A 25,260-nucleotide genomic window follows, 5' to 3' on the forward strand; every position below is an offset into this window, starting at 1 on the left:
ACTTGCCGATCAAGTTTTCTCACACTCACAGCTACGTTTATTCAAAACTGATTTCACTTTCCTTTTTGTCCTTCAAGGGGTTCGGATAACCAAGGAACCGTTTTTTTCCGTGTCCAAACAAAAAACCCTAGCGACAATCGTTCGCAAATACAAGTTCTTAACGGTTGGTAGGTGTAACATATGGGAGAAGGTTAGATTAAGCGTCATAATAATAGAACAATGTTCCACTGAGAAGACACAACCATACTCTACTTTCACCTATTTTAAGCACAAAAAATTGCAATTAATCAAATGACAAAGAACAAACGACCACAAAAAGTCAACAAATTACAGATTAAACGGCTTAACACTTCGACCAGCACGAAAGCTTGCGAAAGCATTGACACTTTTTATCACAATAGACGGGAGGGATGGGAGGGGAAAGGGGGGAGGGGGGGAGGTAATCTAGGAAAAATTGGAGATCTCTGATTCTGATTTTTAAAAATGCCGGAACAATAGGAAGTATTTCAATGAAAAAAAAAAGAAAAATGAATTGTTTGGCTTTTAATACTTATCGATAAGTATTCTAATATACGGTTACAATATTCCAAAACATATAAAGCCCTCAGTCTCATCTAACATGAATCATTAGAAATTTCACACGATGACTTTCATTGGATATGAACGCCCTGAGTGGATGTCCAGATGTTCGTTCAATTTTAAGTTATGCCTAGCAGTTGTTCACCGCTGGGCCATGTATTTATTTTCCATCTAGCTACATAATTCCTCTAACCGAAAGTCATTCTCCCCAAAAATGGATTTATCTAATTCCATTCTTTTCTTTTATTAAATTATAGTTTCCTTTACGGTTTATTTATTTCCACTGAAAATAATAACTTAACTATTATGTAAATAGATTACAAAACAATAATTTTTGGCCAAAGGATGATCGTTCTAAAATGGTTAATTGCTGGAATTTCGGTAAGCTAAGTGCAGTTAATAATTTCCTTCAAATAATAAAATTAAATAATGAAAAATAAAAATAAGAATAAACGAATAATTCCGATGTTGGAGGGGAAGGTGGGGAGATACCTCATCCCTCGTGAATGTCTGGGGGTTAAAGAGGCATTAAAAAAATATTAAACTGAAAGGAGCCTTTTAAATCTGACGTGTGAGGGATACATCTTAACCGATACATAAAGGATTTCTATTAGAAAAACACTTTAAATGAGGCCAAATAAATATGATGATCACGGAAACGTGTTGCATTTAACATTGCCGCACGAAGGTTTTCCTTCAGCTGAGGCAAGATGTCTGACGAGCGCCATCTCCCCCTGCGCCTGTGCTTTGTGTTATTTACAGTTGTGCTGCTAACCCGAGGCAATGAAGGTAACTTGAAAAGTCAATTTGCTTTAATTTCAACATTTTCCTGGTATTTTTCGTAATTTTGTCTCTTAATTAAAGCTAAAAGAGTAACAAAGATTTGAGGGTGGGGCGGAAGTAGATCGCTGTGGAATTTATCAGATAAAATGGAATTTTAAAGATAATTTGAGGTCTTTAAACCTTTTTTGAAAGCATATATTGCACGTTTTACAATTAATAGTCACCTGCATAGCTTTCTTGACGTCTTGAATTAATTTGAACAGCAATTATTGGTTGGGTGCTCATGGATGGACTATACAATCAACCAAAATACTTTTGTGGATTAATTTACTGACGACAAAAAAGTCTTCAGTCTTAGTCAGTCTTTGTCTATTGTCTCCTTTCATAGCCGCCAGTTTTAAGGCCGGAAAAGACAACGTAACAACATCCAGTCCAGGACTGTTCGCTTGCAAGAAAATATCGTTTTCTCAACCTTTCAATGGTGGAAAGAAAGTGAAAGTGTTTGCCTCATTTGGTCATTCGGTGCAAAGAAGCCCAACTCGTGGTAACGGTGCAGCTATTTGGGTTGAATCAGAAGATCAAAATCAATTCACCACTTGTGTTTCTGAATACAGTGAAGGTTCTAATGGAACAGCGGAGGTGAATTGGATCGCTGTCCAATCCGTTCCTTCTGGGGCTCAAATAGGAACTGCTGACTTGGATCCTTGGACTACTGGGACACAATGCAAAAGGATCGACTTCCCACAGGTTAGCATAATTGGTATTTCTATTAGTATGTGTTTCATGGAATTTCGATTTGCAAAAAAGAAGTAGAAAAACCTCTTCCCGCTGGATTCATTTGTAATCAGAGTTCTAGGTTTAAAATAGGATCTTAAAAGTAACGGCCTTTCGTTTCTGGTATCAACTTAAGCCAGCTTTGGAAAAAGAAACCGTCTGTTAATTTAGACAATTTACTTTCCTTGCGAAAAGTTAGACGGACAGTATTTTCAACCTTATTTGCCAAAATAATTTCTCGATTACAGGACGTCAATTTCAAAATAAGCAGTCGATACCTTTTTTGTCAAAATTGATTTGTCCTCTCAATTATCGATATTTTGTGTAACTGATGCTTTAGAAATTAAAAAAAAAAAAATTACGCTCGTTATAAACTTAATTAACCATTGCAGTTGGTTTATTGAGGTTCACGTAAGAAGTTCTAAATCATAGTTTTTGTTTTTCTCACTTTTCTAAGCCATAAGCACCCAGACAGAGGTCCAAAAGTTCATGAGCTACTAATCTACTTTTCAGACAATGCTGGCACAAAATCAATGACACGTTAGGATTTTGAGTGAGTGAATGAGTGAGTGAGTGAGTGAGTGAGTGAGTGGGTGGGTGAGTGAGTGAGTGAGTGAGTGAGTGAGTGAGTGAGTGAGTGAGTGAGTGAGTGAGTGAGTGAGTGAGTGAGTGAGTGAGTGAGTGAATGAGTGAGTGAGTGAGTGAGTGAGTGAGTGAGTGAGTGAGTTAGCGAGTAAGTGGTTAGGTGGGTGCATGAGTGAGTGAGGGGGTGAGTGGGTGCGTGGGTGGTTTATTCGATTAGTGAGTAAGTGAGTGAATAATGCGCGCGTTCCTGCGTGTGTGCGCGAGTCAGTTGGTGAGTGGGTGGGTGGGAGGTGAGTGGGTAAAAGTGTGAGTGTGTGATTGAGTGAGTGTGTGATTGAGAGTGAATGAGTGACTGAGTGAGTGGGTGAGTGAGTGGGTGAGTGAGTGAGTGAGTGAGTGAGTGAGTGAGTGAGTGAGTGAGTGAGTGAGTGAGTGAGTGAGTGAGTGAGAAAGTGAGTGAGTCAGTGAGTGAGTCAGTGAGTGAGTGAGTTAGCGAGTAAGTGGCTAGGTGGGTGCATGAGTGAGTGAGGGGGTGAGTGGGTGCGTGGGTGGTTTATTCGATTAGTGAGTAAGTGAGTAAATAATGCGCGCGTTTCTGCGTGTGTGCGCGAGTCAGTTGGTGAGTGGGTGGGTGGGTAGGTGGGAGGTGAGTGGGTAAAAGTGTGAGTGCGTGATTGAGTGAGTGTGTGATTGAGGGTTTAAGTGAGTCTGCGAGTGAGTGAGTTGCTGAGTGGGAGGGTGTGTGAATGCGTGAGTCAGTGAATGAGTGAAGGAAAGAGTGAGTGAGTGAGTGAGTGAGTGAGTGAGTGAGTGAGTGAGTGAGTGAGTGAGTGAGTGAGTGAGTGAGTGAGTGAGCGATAGTGATAGGGTATCTTTTATGCGCCTTAATCTCTAAAGGGAGATATTGGTCTAGTTACAATAAAAATTTCGATGTTAACTACAATAACGAATTAACTAATACAAGGCGATTACAACAAAGAATAATTGATATGAAAAGAGTGAAACAATTCATTATTTACATGCTGATTCGAGGAACTTTTCTCTCTTCTGGAACATTAAATTAGTATATTTCCATACTGTTTTAGTAGTATTTTCCTTGTCTAGAGTAAGTGGATAACTAATTTTGTCTTTATTACTTAAGTTGGCGATAACATGATTATTTTTGGAAATGAGAGAATGGAGTTCATGTCTAATTTTATCATACTCTTGGAAAGACAACAAGAAAGCCGTTTGTCCTCAATAAAATTTCTTTTGCATATTAAGCAGGTTCTTTCTTCTACCGAGATTAATACCCCTTTTTTTTCTTATTTCCCAGTTTGTATACTCAATGAATGAAGCACTAGTTGCAATTTCGAATTCGTAATACTAATTCTATGTGCTGGGTTTCTGATGATCTTGAGAGAGTCCTCTAGTTGGTTGTCATTTTTAAGTGTTTGTGAGTAGCTTTTTCTCTAGAGTTTTCAGAACTGTTACTGCGGATCTTCGGCTAATTTAGAAAATAGCTTTTTTTCTTAGTTCCTTTATAAGGGAGGAACGAGCATTCTTGATATGTTGTCGATTTACTATATTGCTTGTGGAGGGCATTCCTATTAACTATCACTATTTAATTCATCAAAAAATCTTGCGTAACAAAAAGCTTCATTAAAGAGATGATTGTTTGTTTTATGTAGTAGGCTTTGCCAGTAACTAAAAATTAAAGCCTTTATGTCTATAGTTAAGAGGCTCCGTCCAAGTTCTACCCTACAGGTTATGTTTTATGTTTTATTTGTACCATGGTGTATTTATTGTTTCTTTGCAGAACTTAATATGGACTTGTTCAACAGTGCTTTTGTCAAAATAAGCCTTATATGATAATAATTCAGGCTCCCCAATTTCGCGTTCATATAATAGTTTAAGTTTGACAAGAGCATCACAAAGTTTATTCCTAATTGTAATTGTGGTCGTATCGGAATTAGAGGACGACCGTTTTATTATTGTTTTATTAGTCCTCCCAAAACCTTTCCTTATTCTTGTATGTTTGATATCATAGCTCAGCCTGCCTTTTTACTTAGCAGTAAAAGGCATTCTTTCTTTTTGTCATCCTGGTCCGTCTAGATTAGCTTTGCTACCTGCGGCGCCCAGAAAGTGTCCATGTAAACTTATGCAAACACCAAATAAACTTGAAAGTTTAAGTTGAAGAAAGAACTATGTAAGCTTTTTTACTAATGCGAATTCGTGGGATATAACGACCAGATCAAGTCCTTCTATCCCTACTATGTTTGTCTTTCTCTCAAAGATATGTTTGGCTACATTGTCCTCATTTTGGTATAACATTATTAAATTTAATTATATTTTGAATTTAGGATGTCTTTTCTCTTCTGAAACATTAAATATGTGTATTTACCTACTATATTTGAAGTGGTTTCATTTTCTAGGGTAAGTTAATTCCGTATCTTATCTTCATCGTTTAGGTTTTTAAAAATCATCGTGTGTTGAAACGAGAGAATGCAGCTCATTTCTAATGTTATTGAGTGAGTGAGTGAGTGAGTGAGTGAGTGAGGAGGTTGAACTTATATATTAAATGGTGATAACAAGTACTGTTCGATCATTTTCAATTTCGTCTTGTTTTATATTTGATTTTTTAGCGTTTTATGACTCCACCAACTGTTCTGGTAACCCCTTCTCACAAGTTAGCCAAAAGACCCCAGGATGCCATGGCTCTGTGGATTCAACATCCCAGTGTGGACAGTTTCACTCTTTGTGCCCGTGAAACCAAGCTTTTTGATGGCCTACACCAAAATATAAAAATTGTGAGTAGTTACTTTTTATTATTACGGTTTTTCAAGGTATTGCTTTTTTCTTCTGTAGCGTAATTCTTTGTCTTATAAAGAAATAAACTCGCCCTTTTAAAGGGTGAGTTAGACTGGAATAGAAAGTGCCCGAACTTGTCTCTGAATATTCGTGCCTATTGGAGTGAACGTAGCAATAAGCACACTCTCTGACTTTTCCTAAAATTAATCTAAGGACACCTTGGTTTTGAAACCTTTTTTGTGAAATGATTCTCTTAGAAATAAATCGTAAACGATTTTGACAACGATGGTGCTTCCTCCTCTAAAATGTCTTTGTCCTTTGATTATAAAACATTGCGTTTATCGTACTTTTCTCTTTTTACATTTTGTTAGTTTTATCAGGGGCTATAGGAAACAGGGTTTCGACTAAATAAATATTACAGTTTATCTCAAGTAAAGTTGAAATACTCACAATGAGTCAGTCTTTTGTTTTTTCTGATCGTTGCTCGCCATTTATGTCAAGTAGAATAGCCCTAATAACCCTGCGTTTGATTCAGAAATATCCTGCAAGCGTTCGTCAAGTCTTGGTAACCGCGCGTCGTACTCCAATCCCAGGCGCGGGCGCTAAGCGCGCGAGCGTTAACCCTTATGAGTTAACACTTGCGCGCTTAGCGCCTGCGCCTTAGATTTGATTAGGACGCTCGGTTACCAAGACTTAACGAATGCTTGCGATATAGTTCTGAATCATAATGGCGCGTTGTTAGGGCTATTCTAAAAGAAATAAATAAGGAGAAAAGACCAGTAAAGACAATAGACTACTTCATTGTGAGTAATTCAACTTTATTTGAGATAAAATGTAATCTTTACTTAGTCGAAACCCATGTTTCCTATAGCCCATGGTTTCATTTATTGTTAGGTCAATTCTTGGATGTATTGATGATGTATTGGAAAACCTAAAAAATCCAAATGAGATAGTGAATCCTCAAAGGCGGCACTTAAGATTATCGGCTTAAATCCCAGGCTATATCAGTTCATTGTCCCAATTTAAAAACGTAAATTAAGAGACAGTTTGAGACTTAATGCATTAATCTAGATAAAAAAAGGCGTGGGCTAAGAGGAGAAAGGTAAAAGGAGAATAAGAAAGTACAAACAACAGCAGAGGTGAAAAGAAACACCAATGTAGCATGTTTAAACTGGTGTAGTAGCCTGTCAGACAGTCTGGTCAAATACCCAGAAGATCTTAAAAACTGAAATAAGAGGATTATATTCGATTAAAGAAAAGTTTGACTTGAGCATTAATTTATTTTGCTTGCTTGCAGAACTGGTTGGCATTTACTAACCTCAATTTGGAGAATTTTACCCTGACGAACAGTCTGTTGTTTGCAAACATTACCTCACCATCACACAGAGATAACTATGCTTTCTGTCAGGTAAGGAAAGTAAATAAACAAAATTACTAACTTTCATCATAGTCCTATACGTTTATGCATATTTATTTATTTATTTATTTATTTATTTTCTCTTATAGAAAATCAACTTTACAGACCCATTCTTTGTTCCTCCTGTGGTAGTGGTGACGCCTAAACGCAGTTATAACAACTCGCGTCTGTCTGCTGGATCTGGATGTGACGCAATTGTCAGCTGGGTTGAGGTACTTTCTTTAACTTTGCTATGTTTATCGTTGATCCAATAAGCAATTGGTTTAGAGAAAGTAAGTAAGCACGATTTTACATTATCTCCTGAGAATACAAACAAGTTCATATATCTAATATCCACTTGCTTCAAATTTTATCACAAAACTGGATGTTTTTGTTGTTTTATGCTGGATTTTGTGGCACTGTGAGAAGAAATCCACCCTTACTGGTATGTTCAAAAAATAAAACTCGTCCACAAATTTTCGACATGTAAAGCCTAGAACGGGATGAAATTTTGCCTTATTTTAAAACTAATTTTCGAACAAGGTCTTTCTTGGATCTCTCAGTGAGTAGTTTTTAGTCGGCAGGGTTAAAAATCAATCAAAATGGTTTCGAAAAACAAAGAAACTCAACCAAGATATAAAAATGTGAACTTTAAATTGGCAAAAAAGATGCAATTCTAGCACTGATATAGTCTGCCAAGACGGAAGTCTTTTAGCGCCATCTCGATCGGCCACATAACTAAGAGACTTGGAAAACATATACAAAACGTATCCTTTGACATATATAAAAAAAAAAAAATAATAAGAAAATAACATGTACAAAATACAAAATACAAAATGTATGCTTTGAAATCCGCAATGGACAGAGATAAACGTTCAAAGTCAGCGCGTGTAGAATACCTTCCCCATCGATTGATATCGGCCTATATAGCCTAAAGTTATGATTGCTACGGATAAATATAATACCAGGGATGTATAAATTTTGTTAAATGCCAGCTATTTGTTTGCGATAAGTCACAAAATGAAGTGGTTTCTGCTTAAATATTATATCAAAAAGACTTAATTGCAATTTACATCACTGCTATCTCAATCTAACCCTTAAAATGAAACAATTCTGTTCAATTCTAGCACACATCCAAAATGGAAACAGAAATTTGTGTGAAACATTATAACAATGATGTCAACAATAAGGACGCCATCCAAGTTGATTACGTGGTTATTGGAGGTACGTAAAATCAGTTGTAAATGAAGACCAAGCAACAATTTATGTTTATTGTCCTTGCCGACAATCGTTTCTCTGGACTTTTCTTTACCTAAAATTAAGGACAAAGTCTTTGGACGATTCTCGTTGACGTATTCTTTTTTTGCGGACTGTAGAAATATGTATGCACGAATGAAAGACTACCAGTTCTCCAACCCACACTTACAGTGTTGAGCCCGTGTACCGAAATAGGTCAGTTGTCTTCTGGAGAAAGTGGTGGGAAAGTACTATGTGATTGACAGTGGATAGCATGGCTTCTAGGTCAGATCATGATACACTGGAAATTATATATATTGAAATATTTTTCCCAATCCCTTTTGTCTACCATTCCAGGTACATTCATAGCAGATATGACGCTAATACAAAGACGCTTGTACACGTCTCCATGTTGACTCAGAGGGGATTGAGAAGAATGTATTTTTCCTTTGAGCGTTTCCGGTTTTGATAACTGCCATAATACCAAGCCAAATACATAGGAATTTTTATATTCATCCTCCCTGAACCCAATTTCAAATCCACACGCTCTTCTCTTGCCTCCAACCGGATGTTCTACTTTCTCGTAACATTCCTTCCTTTGCACATATTTCCAGACTTGGATCCATGTTTAGACGTCACGTGCGATTACCACTGTCTTTGTAAGGCTTTTGGGCCTTCCGATGCTCGCTGTGTCAGTGTTGAGACCTGTCCCTCGTTTCAAGAACCAATCTGTTCCTCAAATGGTACGACTTATGACAACAAGTGCCTGTTTGAACAGGAAATGTGTTTGCTGCAACTGAATTTTACAGTGCAACATCCTGGCAGCTGTGAAGGTATGATTACTTAGATATAGGTTGAATTCTAGATACGTCTCTGAAGACTTCTGGCATGCACATTATGCAAACCAAGAATAGGCAATTGTAACAATGTCTGCAGCATTACACTCTTGTAAAAGATGCCGACCGGGGAACTAATATTACGAAAACATGTTTCATGTTTGAGAGGAAAGATGTTATACTTCGAGACATTCACAACTCTGGAGTTCTAAGCTAAAGGCTGTCTTGAATTAGTCCAAAAAAAATTCAAACTTAAAATTTCAAACTCCCACAAACCTAAGAATTCAACGTCATTTTACTTTATAGTCGAAGGTGATCTAAACGGAGGTTTGGCGGGATGCGGGATCTGGCTTATTTTGGGACCGTTATTCCATGTGCGAGTAGAGTAGGGATGCATTATCATTAAACCGGAGAGGGTGAGGGATTTTATGTTTGTTAAGGGGTCGACATACGGGTATCGGGAGGGATAATAGGAGAATACGGGTTACAATTTGACATGACGTTATGTATTGACTATGCATTTCATAATTCATTTGGTAAAAGGAGGATTGCCCTGTCATTCATCCCTATTGCAATAGGCCATTTTACAGTTGTGTTTAGTGACGTGGCCTTGGATTGGCGATCTATATATGAAAGCAGTGAGGTCTGTAAAAAAAAGTGACTAAGCACACAACTGTAAAATGGTCTATTCTCTATAAATTCAGAAACCAAATTTAACGATTTGGCTTGATCGGAATTTAGACGGAAAGAAGGGCGTGATGGCGAAAAAAACGGGCGTAAAGTCGAGATCTGAAGAGCTCATTGTGGACACGCCTACGAAGCATGCGTTTGACAAAACCTGTAACTCTTAGAAAATTACTTTTTTGTTCTTTCAATCTAAAATATAAAAGGCATTTTGTCCTCCAATGAAGCATTCCAAAAGCCCCACTTGTGTTTACATGGCAACGCGCAATTACACCCTTATCTGTCTCATATTTCATTTTTTTATTTCCCGTCATTTGGTCTGATATATTTTCTTTTACTATAATAACATTTTTTTCAGTCACTTGTGCTGATTTACGTTTTGTATTATTATATCAGGATTTCCATTTCAACGCGGTCGTCGTCACATGCCACACATTCCATCTCTGGGTTACTCCCATTGTGAAGTAATTCGTTTCCAACCTTACGTTTTCTATCCTGACAAACCCATTGATGTGCAGATTACTGTCAATCACATTGACACCAGTGACAAGTCCTTTGTGCATGATGCCACAGTTTCTTGGGTTGAACACGTAAATTACCATCAATTTACTGCCTGTGTGATGGCAGCCGGTTTCAACGAACGCAAATCTAGTGCTAACGTGTCCGTTGACTGGATGGGTTATCAGGGAGCTCCAGCTGGTGGCGTCAGTGGAGAGGTGCGCATATCGCAGTGGTGGACTGGGACGACTTGTGAGACTGTGAATTTTCCTTCAGTAAGTGAATTGTTTGTTTCATTTACTTTAGTTTTTTTCCTTGTCATGGGGAGATGGAAAGGGTGGGAGGTTGCTGTTTTCAAGTTTTTTCCTCAGCACAGAAGTGCGCATTTAACCATATCTAGACCTGGCTTTTCTTTGTTTTCAGTGGGCGAAGGGAGGGTCTGGGCAGATTTTGTCCCCGCCTTATTCACGTTACAACAGTGACACTTGGAAGATAGATAGTTCGCCCAAAGATGTTTCCTTTAAGGTCCATAACGTTAATTGACGACGTCATATGACGTGTTAATTTTGTCATGATTTCCAGTGGCAACCATCTCGGATGGGCTAATTTGATTTCTGAATAATTGGAATTTACTACTATCAAAGAAGCCTACCATATAAAGCGTTCAGCACCATCTTTGAACAATGGTTTAAAAGCTAGCAGAGAACTATGCCTATTCTCCTGACATTAATGTCTTGTTTTGTATTTTCATACGCATGTTTTAAATTGCTAATTTACCATCTTTCAGTACTTAAATCATAGTTACTTGTTGTCACCTTAGTCTGAAGACGATATAGTATCATATCGAAATATAACAATTAAGTACACCAACGTTTCCTTGCACTTGTTGTCCATATCATTGATACAATGCATTTACTCGGAATTACATTTATTCTTTATATTCATACGATGCACTAAAAACTATAAATGTCTTTTGCGTTAAGGTAGCATCGGTATAACTTAGCTGCATAATTATTATTTTACCTTTTTTTATTTCCTTTAATCTACAGGGAAAGTTTTCAAAGAAACCTTCAGTTTTTGTTACCGCGGCACACCACCATGCTGGGCTAAAAAGGGATGCTGCCAGTGTTTGGTTGGAGGACCTCTCCCAATCGTCACTGAAAATATGTCTGAGGGAACTGCAAAATTACGCAGGTTCTCATGAAGATATTTACGTGGTAAGCACATACAAATTTTTGTTGTTTTGCCCTACTTTTATGTTTTGATTTAACCCAATTCAATGTGCCACATGCAGTATCCTTACCGACTGCACAGAAGGTAAGGAAAAAATTGGTTTCAGTTAAAGGTCTTTTTTTTTCTTTTTTGAGTTTTCATAAGATTACCTGAAAAATCCCTTTCAAAAAAACAATAGCACTTTAATAAGCTAAAACGCATCGAAAACATGTACAAAAACTGAATTGTCACTTAATTACTCTAAGTGGATTTTTTAAAACTTCCCATGCATCATTTTAAATTGAAAATATTATATCTAAGTGATGTGGCGTAAACATATTAAGCTTTATTGGATTCTCCCATTTCTACATTTACCATTTCGAAAACCAAATCAGCCATGGTCTACTTCTCTTAAGTCTAACATTTAGTCAGCCTTAACCCTGACTGTCATTGTATATGGTAAGGTCACGCGCCCAGTGACATGATAGTGTTACTTACTCTTCGTCTACCTATTTTTTCTAGAGCTGGTTGGCGTTTTCCTCTCTTCACAAGCCTCTCTTCTCGGAACACAGTTCAGTTTATTTTGCAAACTCTCAGCCTCCTCCTGCTGATTTCAATAATGCCTTCTGCAAGGTCAGTGCACTTCGTTTTTAGTTTAAACTGCAACATTTTGCTGGAGAGAAAAGAGTATGTTTTCTTTTTGGACGTATATATCCTTGACATCCGCAGGATCGCCAACTTCAAAGTGAATCATATTGATTAGTTTGAGAGTGAATATAATCCCGTTCTAACCACTACGACTTTTTCATAGGACATACACTTCACTAAAGCATATCAAAATGCTCCGAGCGTTTTCGTTTCATCAAACCATTCCTCAAGTGGTGGAAATGAAGATCCTATGCACAATTCCATAACAGCTTGGGTGGAGGTAGGTCAGCCGCTTCAATTTATACAAGATATGATCACCTCACCGGTTAGAGATATTAATAGCTGTTAGAAATCCATTTAAAAATGGAGAGAATTTACCATGGAGGTCTATGATTCATGAACACATTTTACAATGCAGCATGAGTTTTATAGGCTTTGATGATAATCAACATTTCAAGCTTTTGCAGCGGTCTATGTTGCCGCTTCCGGACAACAATGGACAATCAAGTAGAAGGGCCATTGCTATAAAATTTAATTATCATTTTTTTTAACAGCGTAAGAATGCTTACGTGGCATGGTGGATAAAGATTCAATGATGCACTTTTTGAAATACAAAAGTAAATCTGTGCTGAAAAATAGTATAGGAATCTGTGAGTCAACTATCAAAATAATATACCATTCAAAGAGCTCGGGTCTAACTCTCTAAAACCAAACATCAGGTCACGGCATGATGTTATTTATGTTGATAAACCGACCAATTGTAGTCTAGGCACATATTTGTTAATCCGATGGTGGTCTGTCAAGTGACATAACAGCCAATCATGTAGGATAGCCTAATTTGTCCGCTAGTATAAAGGACTGGTCGTATTGGCAAGAATTCTCTCTTGCTTTCACCATCACAGCGAGTATATTGCCTGGCGAAAAAAATTTTATATTGGCATTGGGAACAATTCACTTTTATTTGAGTTTCAATTAAAACCGCCACAGTATTTAAATGGCCAAGAAATGCCAAATCTGGAATTGTTCATTTGTTGTACATCATATCATCTTCAGTAAACTACCGAATTCCGTTCAGTACATTGTATAGGCATAAATAACGTTATTTGTTTTTTTCGTTTGTTTAAACTGCATCCGTAGCACCAATTATATCTTAGATAATTACGAACGATCATAAATCTCTAAGTTTTAGTCGCACAAATTACGCAAGTACGAGGTTATGATAGAAAAGGCGAAGTCTAGGGAACAAACAAGAAAAGCATACAACATTTCATACGTGTTTGTCTTATTTTACAGTATATCAACAACACAGGAGCGCGAGTATGTGTAAAGGAATTGTATGTGTCAAAGTATGACCCGCTCTCCATATCATACACTGTCCTGTCAGGTAAGAGTGCAAAAACATTTTTTTTGTTTTGTTTTACGTACAATTAATCAATTATTTCACGAAAGGAGACAAAAAAATTGTTCAATGAATAAATCAATGGAAATGAGCAATGTACAAATATACAGATTAATAAAGAAGTAAAACCTAAACATTGGATTTACAACCAAATTGGGCTCACCAATGTAAAAAGGTTTATTTAATTACTCTTGTTTCAGGACAGTATGGAGTGGCGGAAGGGGGGGGGGGGGGGGCGGGGGGGGAGGAGGAGTTCTGTTAGGGTGTTCTCTGATTTTTTTCAAGGCTATCCGTAGATGTTTCTTTATTAGAACTATTTTGGTTTAATTTGGTAACTATTTGTTTCCATCAGCACAATATATATATATTGTAATAAAGGCCGAGACAACAACTTTTAACCAACAATGCCATCTGTGGTTTTAATGTCTGCCAGAAAGCTATCAAAAAGCAGCAACGTATTTAAGTAGATGACATTCTGCACGTTGAAAATTCAGGATTTCTAATTTGCAGAGGTTTTTTTATATACAAAGTTGAGTTTTGAGCACCATTCAAGATGACGCACATTTTTGCCACCACTTCGGATGCCGTTATAGTCCCTGCATTTCCACTTCCCGGACGCACATCCTAGCAGTGCCATAACCCGATAATGCAACTCTTTCCTTGCAGAGTAGGTCATAAGCTATACATCAGCCGAGTAGGACGAGTTTGTTTGTTTGTGTAAAACTTTAAAATCATCTTATTTCAAATTATAAATGGCCAGCTAAGGTATCTAATAAGTAACACGGCTGAATGGTAGGTAGCAGAAAAATTTCTTAAGGAAAAACTACCACTGAATATATTTGTTTATGTCTTCTGCTAAACAGACATATGCCGACCAGGCTGGAGTTACTTTGGTGGTTACTGCTACTTTACGAGCCGTGCATGCGCCTCATGGCTGACCGCTGAATCAAACTGTTCAACAATGCACTCTGATCTAGTGACCGTTCACAATCAAGAGGAAAATGTCTACATCCAGCATCGCAATAACGGCGAACGAAGTTGGATTGGTTTGAATGACAGAAGTGTTGAAGGATCGTTTGTTTGGACCAACAAAGAAGTGAGCAGCTTTAGGTTCTGGGCGCCGAGACAACCAAACAACTGGAGGAATGAAGACTGTGTGCATACTTTGGGTGCAAAACATGATTATACTTGGAATGATGTGTCATGCGATAATTGCAACAACTTTACTTGTTTTAGAGGTACAGGGAGAACGACTTTATTAGGCATTTCTTCTGAGTAGCATCGTGGAGATATATTTGATAGTGCTCTTTAAAACTTTAGATAGTTTAAATCAAAACATCCACCTGGGAACTAATTATTGCCTCAGATGAGCATTTCTCAGAGTATTAACGCTTCGCGTTAAAGTTTAGAAAGAGAAATCAGCCATTTATCTGCGAATAATTGACGTTGTGGGTCATATCAGCTGTCATTTAAACTTTAAACGTCGTTTAGTATGTAGCGTAGCCCCGCCGATCACTTTATACGAACAGCATACAACCCACAATACCTTTATTCGCTCTGACAAAGGGTTAACAGTAGACGTCAGTATCAAATTACTTTATCAACTCTGTTCACAAAACCGACCATTTTTCTACACTTCCGACCGACCACAATTCTTTGTAAACCAACTCCTTTATTCATATTTCCCTGTGAATTGCTAAAGCAAAAAGGCCATAAAGTTTTGTTTCGTTTGCAATACGTAAAATGAAACTTATAAACCCTGAAAGTAGGCTCTAGCAGATTCTATCTGCCCTCCCCGCTGTCCCCATGTCTGCATGGAGGTTAACGTTGTTGTCTTTTTGTTGTATTCTTCCAGACCTAGACGAATGTACTACAAACTCCTTTGATTGTGACCCCAATGCTGCTTGTCAAAACACAGAGGGCTCGTACACATGTGGTTGTAAATCCGGTTATACAGGAAATGGCAAGATTTGCAATGGTAATAAATTGATGATGATAATACAGAAAAAAAGTTGTAAAATTAAATTTTCGTTCGCAATCCACATGTTTTCATCGAGAAGATAAGAGCTACGAAGGTAAAATAACGAGGACGAGACTGAAAAAAAATTGATAACTGAGTTATGATGGAGAGCAAGAGGATGATGATATAAACAAAACGATGTGCAGTGAAAGCACATTATTGCAATATTGTAGTCGTACACGTAGACTAACGTTGTTCCAGATCATTCCCGGCTGCAAGTAACAGGGACCACTAAATATTCTGAGTTTTCTTTTATATGTCACCAATCCAATTGAGTGGGTGTTTTAAGTTGTTGCCTAACGGCCAAATCAAGAACAAAACAGGGCGAGAAAACAAAACAAAACAAAACAACGAGGCTTTTAGAGACTTTCCCATATAAAAGTTATCTGATGTAGCTTACGACAGTTTTCATATGCAACGTTTGCTCTCATCACACTTTCGCAGATATAGATGAATGTGTCACCAGCTGCGATGTTAATGCTTCGTGCAGTAATACCGACGGATCGTACACATGTGTATGTAAATCTGGATATTCAGGCGATGGAAAGATTTGTACTGGTAAGCTACTTTAATTTTCGCTTCACTCATTTTGGGTATTTAATTTCATTTTATAATTGAACCTGCGTTCATGGGTGTAAAACTAGTGTGACGAATATGTACTTAAACAGGAGCCTCTTAAATTAAAGCAAATCAAAGTACCCTCGCTGCATAGTACACGAGAAATTGAAGACAAGATGGATTGTATATCAGGTTTGCATGCCTATTTTGTTTCTTTCTTTCTTTCTTTCTTTCTTTCTTTCTTTCTTTCTTTCTTTCTTTCTTTCTTTCTTTCTTTATTTATTTATTTATTTATTTATTTATTTATTTAAAAGAGTGCAGCTTACAAAAAATTCAACAGGAATTAATGACAGTCATTGAGTCTTTCTCTCAATACATTTTCGTAGATATAGACGAGTGTTCTTCCAACACTCACAACTGTACTGATGTCAACGCTGTGTGCAACAACACTGACGGATATTACACGTGTGCATGTAATTCTTGATATTTGGGCAAAACATGTACTGATAAGCTACGTCAACTGTGTACTATACTAACGAAGTAGTATTGTTTACATTTCCATAACCAAAGCTTTCTTAATCTCTCGCTAAACGAAAACATAAAGACAAAAGGGCCTTTAAGCCAGCTCATAAACACTAAGCTTAGTGTAGAACCTTGGTGTCGGTTAAAAACTGGTCTGGGAGCAAATTTCAGAAACATAAAATTGAATTATTTATTAATTACTTTATTTATTGCTTAGCTACATATACTGTTACTCACGTGTTTAGTCAAAAGTAAGATGACTAACCTATAACAACGTTAACGGGTTAAGCAAGAGGCACTGGTTATGCGTCAGTAATGAGTGTGTTGATACACTAAATCATTCTCATTCACAGATATTGATGAGTGTTCCAGCGGCATCCACGACTGCCACAATTTTTCTTCATGTACGAACACTCTGGGATCTTACAGCTGCTTATGTAACCATCCCTATGTAGGAAGTGGGAAAAACTGCACGCATCCTGTTCCAGGTGAGTTAAAATTAATTGATATCTTTAATTTTTTAAGGACATGAAAAAAGGAAAAGTTAGCAAACAAACACACACACTTAAATGTGGAGAGGAGGCGCGGGTTTACCCGTTTTTGTCATGTATTGGGATCCTCCTGTATAGGCAGAGACACTTTGTTTTTGTATATGCTAAAGTAGTTGATAGCGTTGTTGGCGCGCTCTGGTTGGCTACTGAAACTCGGGATAGCACCTCTAAGCAACTCGCAAAGCTCGCATCCCTGTTTGTTACCGTAACAAACGATTTTTTTTTTAATAAAGGAATAAGCTGTTCCCGCTAACACGAAGAAGCCGTCGAAATTCAGTTTGGCAACTTTCACAGTTAAAGCTTTATCTTTTCAACCCCAAATTAATCGATGAAAACGGTGAAAAAAAAAAAAGTTGGTCACAAATGCACATTTTATGAAAAGTGTAACCATTGGCAGGAATAAACGATTATAAAACATCACCATTTTCGTACTGTTTTAGCCTAGTATATAGTAAAGCAGCTATTCACCCCAGTGTCAGTGTACAGTGGTAAAAGTCCTCCATTAGTATATACCACACAAGTGAAAAGTGTCATTCGCGCGCGCTGATTGGCTAGCTCGGAGGTGATTAGCCAAGTATTATTCACCTCCAAGCAGCCGAAGAGAAACAAGATGGCTTCCCGTTTCCCCTTTCGGCATTTAAAAGGATTTTATTTTGAGACGGCTTTTACAAAATATACAAAAATGGTAACAAAGTTTAGTTTGACGGCATTTTATGGTAAGTTATTTAATCTTTCCAACCTCAAATGCCAAGGCCAAAAATGAAAATACAATACCTTGTTTTAGGAAAACTGCCGAGCACTATAATCACAATGCAAACAATGAAACATCTAATGTTTTGCATCATGGTTTCCACTGTACAACGAGACGAATTTCACACAACAATTGAAGAAATAAAACCTTAGCAGCTAAGCAAGTGCTTTTAAAAGTTCCATTTGTTCGCAAGAAAGTGAGACTGAATTTTCTACAATAAGAAGTCGCTTACCCCCGGGCTTACCGCGCGGCGCGCGAGATTTTAAAACTTCCCACCATTTGTCGGTATACCGTCAAAAAGGAAGGAATGTTTTGGTCCGCTAGTTATTCAGCTTGTGTGGTATATACTAAAACAATTATTCGCCTTAGTGTTGGTTAAAGTGATGGATATTTACTAAGCCGCGTAGCGGCGAGGTAAATATCCATCACTATTCACCTCCACTTTGGTGAATAATTGTTAACTATAGCCATCTACCCTTCGGTGAAAAAAAATGCGGTTCAGTAAAGCACGAAGACGCTCTGGGACTGTGTTATAAACGCAACTAGAACACGCTGATTCCAAGCTTTCGTTTATACAAACAGTTCATAAAGAAAGGATGATACAGGTTAAAATAATGATCGTAATAACAATAAAGTGTTTTTTTTTTTTTAAGTTTGTCCATATATATTTTAACGGGAAGAAGCAAATTATGGTTAAACTTTATGGCAAAATAACTGTTTCTCAAAGAAATTCGTCGTTCAGGTAGCAAAATGCTTTGAAGAATTAAAGAAGTGCAGGCAATGTACCAAACATTTAAAATATGCCCAAAGCATTGGCTCAAGCCTTAAATGTCAATCATAAGGGCCCACACAGATTGAGTCTACTATATATGTGATCGTTTGAATACAATGAATTGTTTCTGTAACGAAACATTCAAATCAACTTTGCAATAATACCACGAATGTTAACACTAATTTAAGTTGAACAAAAATCATATTAAATTTGCTTCGGCCATTGCGTTTTTTTTTTAATCTCTTGGCTCAAAACGGAGAACATTGGTGTTATGCTATCCATTACTGTAAGCACTGAAAAACAATCAACAAGCAAACAAATAAACAAAAACGCACAGAAAAAAGAAAAAAAAATAACCTCTACGTACTTGATGTTAGCCACATCGTATAACACAATGGACTCCGGTTAGGCAAAGTGTAGTTTAAAATATCTCGATTAGAAATCCTAAAAATTTAATAAACATTAACCCATAGGACGGTTTTACAAGTGTGCGATTTTTAGGTGTGTGTATCTTTGAGGAAGGGGGCTATCTAGGTTCGTCCTCAAAAGACAAAATACAAATCTGTTCTTCGTATTTTTATCTTTCAATCAGACGTAAGGCCACCTGGGTAGAATTTCATCCCGGCTCTGACCTAGCGTCTTTCGTGTGTCGTCACGTGTCATGCGTCTTTCATGCGTCTCCCGTTAAACCTTCTCCTGTATATAATTGAAATCTGCCATTTGAAGGTCTTTACATACAGGAACGCTGCAAAACAACCCACTTGGTAGGGCGGATGAGAAGTAAACTTATTCTTCTCCAGTCTTTTTCATGACTTATTTCCGTTCCGTACAAGTAAACCTGCCATCCACTTGCTTAAATGCAATTTCGTTCAGATGTTCAGATGTTTTTAGGAAAGGTGAATGATCAATGATTTGTAATTCTTTGGTATGCATTGGAAGGTCTTTTCAGTCTGGCACGTTTACTTTCATCTTCCGTTTGTGTTTCTCCGAACGAAAAACAACTCACTGCCCGCTTTATCTCCGCCATACCAAATGGCACAAATTAATCAAGAAAAAAGGATAGAGGAATTTAGCGAACTTTGTTAGTCACATAAAGTCCATCAAGAATTAATTTTACTCGTTCTACTTCCCTCTCAAAAATGTAGGAATAAATATATGGAATATTCAAATTGCATAAGCCTGTAAAAGGAAACGGCCAGCACACTAATTGGAGGCGAATGGGCAAAATAAAAGCTCTTGTAATCGAAAGATAAGATTTGCCAAACCAGACAGCTCTTAGTGATATAAATTCCGATGGTAGTATAACACAAGATCACATTACGATGTCGGTGCATAGATGTCAGCCATCGAAAATTCATCTGACAAAAATTTATTGCCCTTCTCCGTCACATTCTTTAGTTTTTTTAGAACAAGGGGTGTTTGATTTTACTAATTTGTATACATCATATCTGTGGAGTGCTCCGAGCTACGTCAAAATATCTTGATACATCAACTATTGGCCTCACAACACCGTTTTCATTTGAATCTCTAGGGATTGGATGCATACTCTTCGTGCAGTATATTTCTTCGGTTTTTATAGTGTAATCGGATTAGGCCATGCATCAACCATTTTTATTTGGTAGGTTTTATCTCGATGCCCTTCGGTTCTAGGTTGGCATTTTAAGAATTTAGCCAAGTTCGGCAATCTCCTCTGTGTTCTTGCGGTCTGAATTCCCTTCTTGGACTCTTTTATACTTCCAATGAATTCCCGGCACTTTTGGATTTTTGGGTTCTTATTTTAAATGCAAAGAAAAAATTAATCTCAACGGGTATCCTTCTGAAGAAAAACAGATGTGTTGATTGAATATTGAAGCTGGAGGGAGGTCTGTTATCCCTGGAAGACCAGCGCGTTGTATTTCCGCCGTCCTATTTGGCTGGAATTTAGAGAAACAAAAAGATGGTTTGTAATAATCTAAATTAGCAGTGAATACAAACACTTTGCTGTGTTCCATTTACATTATTTCCTACAAAAACGGGTGAGAGTCCTTTTCTAACAAAATTCAAGTACTTACATCAATTTGCTAATTGTATTTTGGATACATCCTCTAATTTTCAATATAGGTCTACACAATTGACACTCACTGATGCTATTCTGCGAAAAGAACATGGAATATAGAAATAGTACCCCAGAAGTGTTAGTTGTTGTTGTTGTTTGTCACTAAAAGTTTAATTTCTTATCTGCTTTGTTTATGTTCATTGTTTACAACAATATTTCTGAAGTCCTACAGATGTGAAGAGAAAGAGCGCTTACGTGTGCGAGTTACTAGGTCCATATTATTATCAATATTGTAATCAGTGACGTGATTGAGTCATACGTGTAGATTGCTTAACTCTATTCAACTTGCCGCAATATAACCTGGAGGATATAAGTACACCAAAAAATGTTTCCTTTGGCGTCCGCAAAATGAGATGATGTCATACGACGTGGGAATTAGCTCCGTGATTTATCACGACTGCCCTCCAAAACCGGTTCATCAAACACAATCGTATCAAATTAAAACGTAACAAAGAAACACTATTTTTTTAAAAGAGAAAAAAAAAATTCGATAAATATGGCTCTCAAAATCTTGTTGCCATAGTGAATTCGTGTCATACGAAATTTGTTCCCTGATAGCCAGATAAGTTTAAGGAAACGTCATAACTTTGGTTGATGTTTCCTTTAATATTAAAAATGTTATGAATGTTCAAGGTCAGAGCCCCCCCCCCCCCCCCCCGCCTAATCTCCCAGTCTAAATGCGGTTAAATGTACTTCAATTCCATGTATAGTTTTGTCTATTGAAAGTGCAAATATGGTTTAAAAAAATCATGAACAAAATCATAACTCCCGCTCAAACTTTTTGTTTTTTTCGATTAAAGCTTTCTTTAAATATTTTCTTAACATTTTGTCCCACCCACTTGGAGGCGTAGGACTCACGCAACAGGATGGTTAACAGGAGGGCACCCTAATGTTGCTGATGGTCAAGTTAGCAGAACGGTGTGTTTTCATTGGTCTGGTCGCTGCTGCGACTTTTCAACTTCCATCCAAGTGAGGAACTGCGGTTCTTTCTACGTGTATTACCTTACTGGTTCACCAGGCTCTGATCTTTGCTTCTGTGGTAGTAACTAAAGAAGAACTTAGACTGTTCCATTTTTAGCAAACCCTACAATTTAAGTTTTGTTTATATGTATGGATGATTTTCTTTTTCAACTAATCATTTTTTTTTAAATTATTTTGTTTTCGGAAAATTATTCGCGTCTGAAATACTTAAAAAATATGATTATGATATGATTAAAAAATATGATTATGATATTCAGAAGGTGATCGCAAATTGCACTTATCTTAAATTCCTGATGTACGGAAGTCCTCCCGCTCGCGCTCTGAGAAATAGAAAATAATAAAAAAGATTATTATCAGTGTTTAAAAGGAAAAGAGACAAACGCCTGTCCTTCACATTTGCAAAACCAATGAGGATCTTACCAGTGTCAACCTCCATATGTTTATAAATATGAATAAATGGGAGATGACCTTTTTGCACCTGCCATCCAAAAAGCGGCGACATTTCTGGGATATGTTAGTAATTAACCGTGACTTGTGCGTGTGAAGCCTCTATTACCATTAGATGCACAGATTACACTGTATAACACTTTGATTAGTCCCCTTTTTTACTATGCTGATGTTATCTGGGGTGACAAAGATAACTCTACTCTTATGGGCGATTTGCTGATTCTGCAAAATAAGGTAGCAAAATTTATCCTTGATTTGCCTGGCTATGCTTCATCCACCGATGCACTCAAGTCACTTGGCTGGCCAACCTTGTCCCAACGTCGCCTTGTAAACAGATACATGATCACTTTTAAGTATATTCATGGACTAGTAGCTTATAATTTCAATATTCTTAAGAATAGCGACATCCATTCCTATAATACCCGGAGAAAGAATGATTTCCGTCTTCCACGCATACGAACCAACTACAGAAAGAAGAGACTCCTTTACCAGGGTATTAAGGAATGGAACCTTTTAGAAGGGTCTTTCAAAGACATAAATTCTTTTTTAATTTTTAAGCAACGTATCAAAGAGCGTGTTTTTAGCTAGTTTTTAATTTTTATTTCTAATTTTTTCTTCTTATTGGTGTCTTTGTATTTTCTACTTTTAAATAATTGTGATTTTTAAATCATTTGTAAGTTTTTAAAAGATAACGTAGTTTTTTTTTTTCTAAATCTACAGGCCCCCACTAAATATCACTTTCGTGATGTGGGCTCCCTGTATAAAGATTATTATTATTATTATTATTATTATTATTATTATTATTATTATTATTATTATTATTATTATTATTATTACTATTATCGCGTACGATACAATGTATTACTATTTGAAAATCCAGGATTGAAAACCTACTTTGTCTTGCTAAATTCAGCGAACTTCAGTGAATTTTTTTTTAATCCCAAGATTTATTTCTTATTTTATGTTATTTATTGTTTATAATGTTAATTTTCAGTTTGTATGCTCTCAAGTGTACGTGCGTGCGCATGTGCGTGTATGGTAGATACGCCCCTGTTTTCCCTAGTAGCGCAATGCATTACCAGCTGGAATTGTCTGGCTGAAATTATTTTAAATTATGATTATACTAATTATGATAATTTTAATGCTTAGAAATATTATCCACTGGTAATAAGGATCTGGGATGATACAGCGAATTGAAACTTGCTTTAGTCTGATTTGCGATGAATATCACTGTGTTACTTTTATAACTGTTGCTCTTCAGAATGCCAGAACTATAACAGTCTGAACAGTGCTGACAGAAAGATAACTTATACCACTTATCACGGTTATTGTGACAGCGTAATGACTCATGGATGGTATCGGTTTGAGGGAGCTGCAGGAAGGCGAATGGCTTCTTCATGCCCACCCACTTGGAGGTGTAGCACTCACGCAACAGGATGGTTAAGAGGAGGGCACCCTAATGTTGCTGATGGTCAAGTTAGCAGAACGGTGTGTTTTCATTGGTCTAGTGGATGCTGCGACTGGTCAACTACCATCCAAGTGAGGAACTGCGGTTCTTTCTACGTGTATTACCTCACTGGCACACCTTCCTGCCGGCTCCGCTTCTGTGGTAGTGACTAGAGAAGAAATGAGACTGTTCTATTTTCAGCAAACCATACAGTTTACATATATGGGTTATTGTTTAAGTACAGAGTTTTTTTTCCTATTCTGGGACTGATCAGTACAGTAACATTTTCCAATTTAATTATTTTGCTTTCGGAAAATTATTCGAGTCTGAAATACTTTAATGCTTAAATTCGAGTTTAGTTGTGTTCAAGAGTAGGAAAATAGGTTACTTTGACTATAATACTCCCACTTCCAAGATTAAGCCGAGAGCCAAGAAAATCTAATACTGGAATTTACATTGAAAATAATTTGCTTGCGCTATAGGTATATTTGCACTTTTAACGCCAGTTTTTAAGCGAAAACCACTATAAGACCAGCTAAGGCAACCTACTGAATAGTTTTTTTTTGTTTTCGGTGCCTTGAGCTTGAGGCTAACAAAGCGCTGACACTTTCAGCTGCAAAAAATATCATGGTATAACAATCGACTAGAGCCCACGTGGAATAGTCCCAATGTTGTCTCTCAGAGTTTGTAGTTTTAATATTTTGATGAACTAGGAAAATACCATTGCTTTTAGTAGTTTTTCAGATGAAATGTATCTCATCAGGCTCACATATTACTGATGCTAGTACGTGTTCCCGGATGTGGAGGCAATTAAATCATTTGGAAGAAAAGTACAACATCTTTCGGCCGTTACAACAGCCATCGCCAGTTATGAAATAAGTAAATAAAAAAATAATTTGAGATAAATATATAACATAAATATTTTACCTATAACTTGTTTACTGCTATCAAGACCTTTAGCAAAATTCATCAATGTGAAACACCAAACCCGAAATTTAAATGTGGAGCCTGGACATGATTGATTCTTTTTATCTTGTTGAGGTAGAAACAAAAAATGTCAATAAATTAAAATAGTAAGGGATAATTATATATCTTTAACTTTTGGACCATTCTTAAAGAACCGAATGAGTAGATTGGAAACGTTACACAGTTAGGATTGTCGCAATGAAAGAAATAAAGCAACGTGTTGTTAAACGCAAAAGTGATTATTTAATTTTGCTGTTATAGTTATTAAGAGGGGCATGAATAGAGGTATGTAAATCCGCCGATCCGCTAAAATTAATGTCTGAATCCGTCGATCCGCTCAAAAAATCAACTAAATCCGAATCCGCAAATTGTTTGCCGCGTTGGATGATACGCGAGATACAAAGCGACTTCAGTTGTTGGAGTTGCCTTGCGGGATATTGTGTTTTACCGTTGAGGATGACTATCAACCAAATATTTATGTAACCAACGTCTGTGTCGAAACAAAACCTTACAGATACGAGAAAAAACAAGTCACATAAATCACGACTCAAAATAAAACAAAAAACTGGGCAACAGAAATCTACTTGCCAAACCTAAAACAAAAACAATGGGAAATGCAAGTTCAAGCAAGTTGCCAGGATTGGAAGAATCACCACCTATGTATGCTTTCTTCGTGAACCGCAGAATTACAAACACTAGTGTTAGGGCAAAATATCAGGAAATCATGTCA

At 37.0% G+C, this 25,260-nt stretch overlaps 1 protein-coding gene across 2 annotated transcripts in view; it reads left to right on the plus strand.

Annotated features, from left to right (window-relative positions):
• The first annotated feature begins 1,235 nt into the window (after positions 1-1,235).
• Positions 1,236-25,260, plus strand: part of LOC146455013 (uncharacterized) — a 49,796-nt gene continuing 25,771 nt past the window's right edge. The window contains exons 1-17 of one of the 2 annotated variants that reach the window (XM_085094835.1): positions 1,236-1,368; positions 1,751-2,109; positions 5,346-5,510; positions 6,809-6,919; positions 7,018-7,140; positions 8,035-8,131; positions 8,758-8,976; positions 10,060-10,436; positions 11,211-11,378; positions 11,896-12,006; positions 12,185-12,301; positions 13,315-13,405; positions 14,284-14,658; positions 15,276-15,398; positions 15,885-15,998; positions 16,874-17,008; positions 23,379-24,753. In XM_085094835.1, coding sequence (XP_084950961.1) covers positions 1,290-1,368; positions 1,751-2,109; positions 5,346-5,510; positions 6,809-6,919; positions 7,018-7,140; positions 8,035-8,131; positions 8,758-8,976; positions 10,060-10,436; positions 11,211-11,378; positions 11,896-12,006; positions 12,185-12,301; positions 13,315-13,405; positions 14,284-14,658; positions 15,276-15,398; positions 15,885-15,998; positions 16,874-17,008; positions 23,379-23,737 — 3,123 coding nt within the window. In that variant the 5' untranslated portion in view covers positions 1,236-1,289 and the 3' untranslated portion in view covers positions 23,738-24,753. Of the gene's footprint in view, positions 1,369-1,750; positions 2,110-5,345; positions 5,511-6,808; positions 6,920-7,017; positions 7,141-8,034; positions 8,132-8,757; positions 8,977-10,059; positions 10,437-11,210; positions 11,379-11,895; positions 12,007-12,184; positions 12,302-13,314; positions 13,406-14,283; positions 14,659-15,275; positions 15,399-15,884; positions 15,999-16,873; positions 17,009-23,378; positions 24,754-25,260 lie in introns of those variants that run through there. The other variant, XM_085094836.1, reaches the window with a different exon arrangement.

This window comes from Pavona decussata, unplaced genomic scaffold (assembly GCF_977016875.1).
Source record: "Pavona decussata unplaced genomic scaffold, jaPavDecu1.1 SCAFFOLD_289, whole genome shotgun sequence".
In the NCBI taxonomy this organism is placed as follows: Eukaryota; Metazoa; Cnidaria; class Anthozoa; order Scleractinia; family Agariciidae; genus Pavona; species Pavona decussata.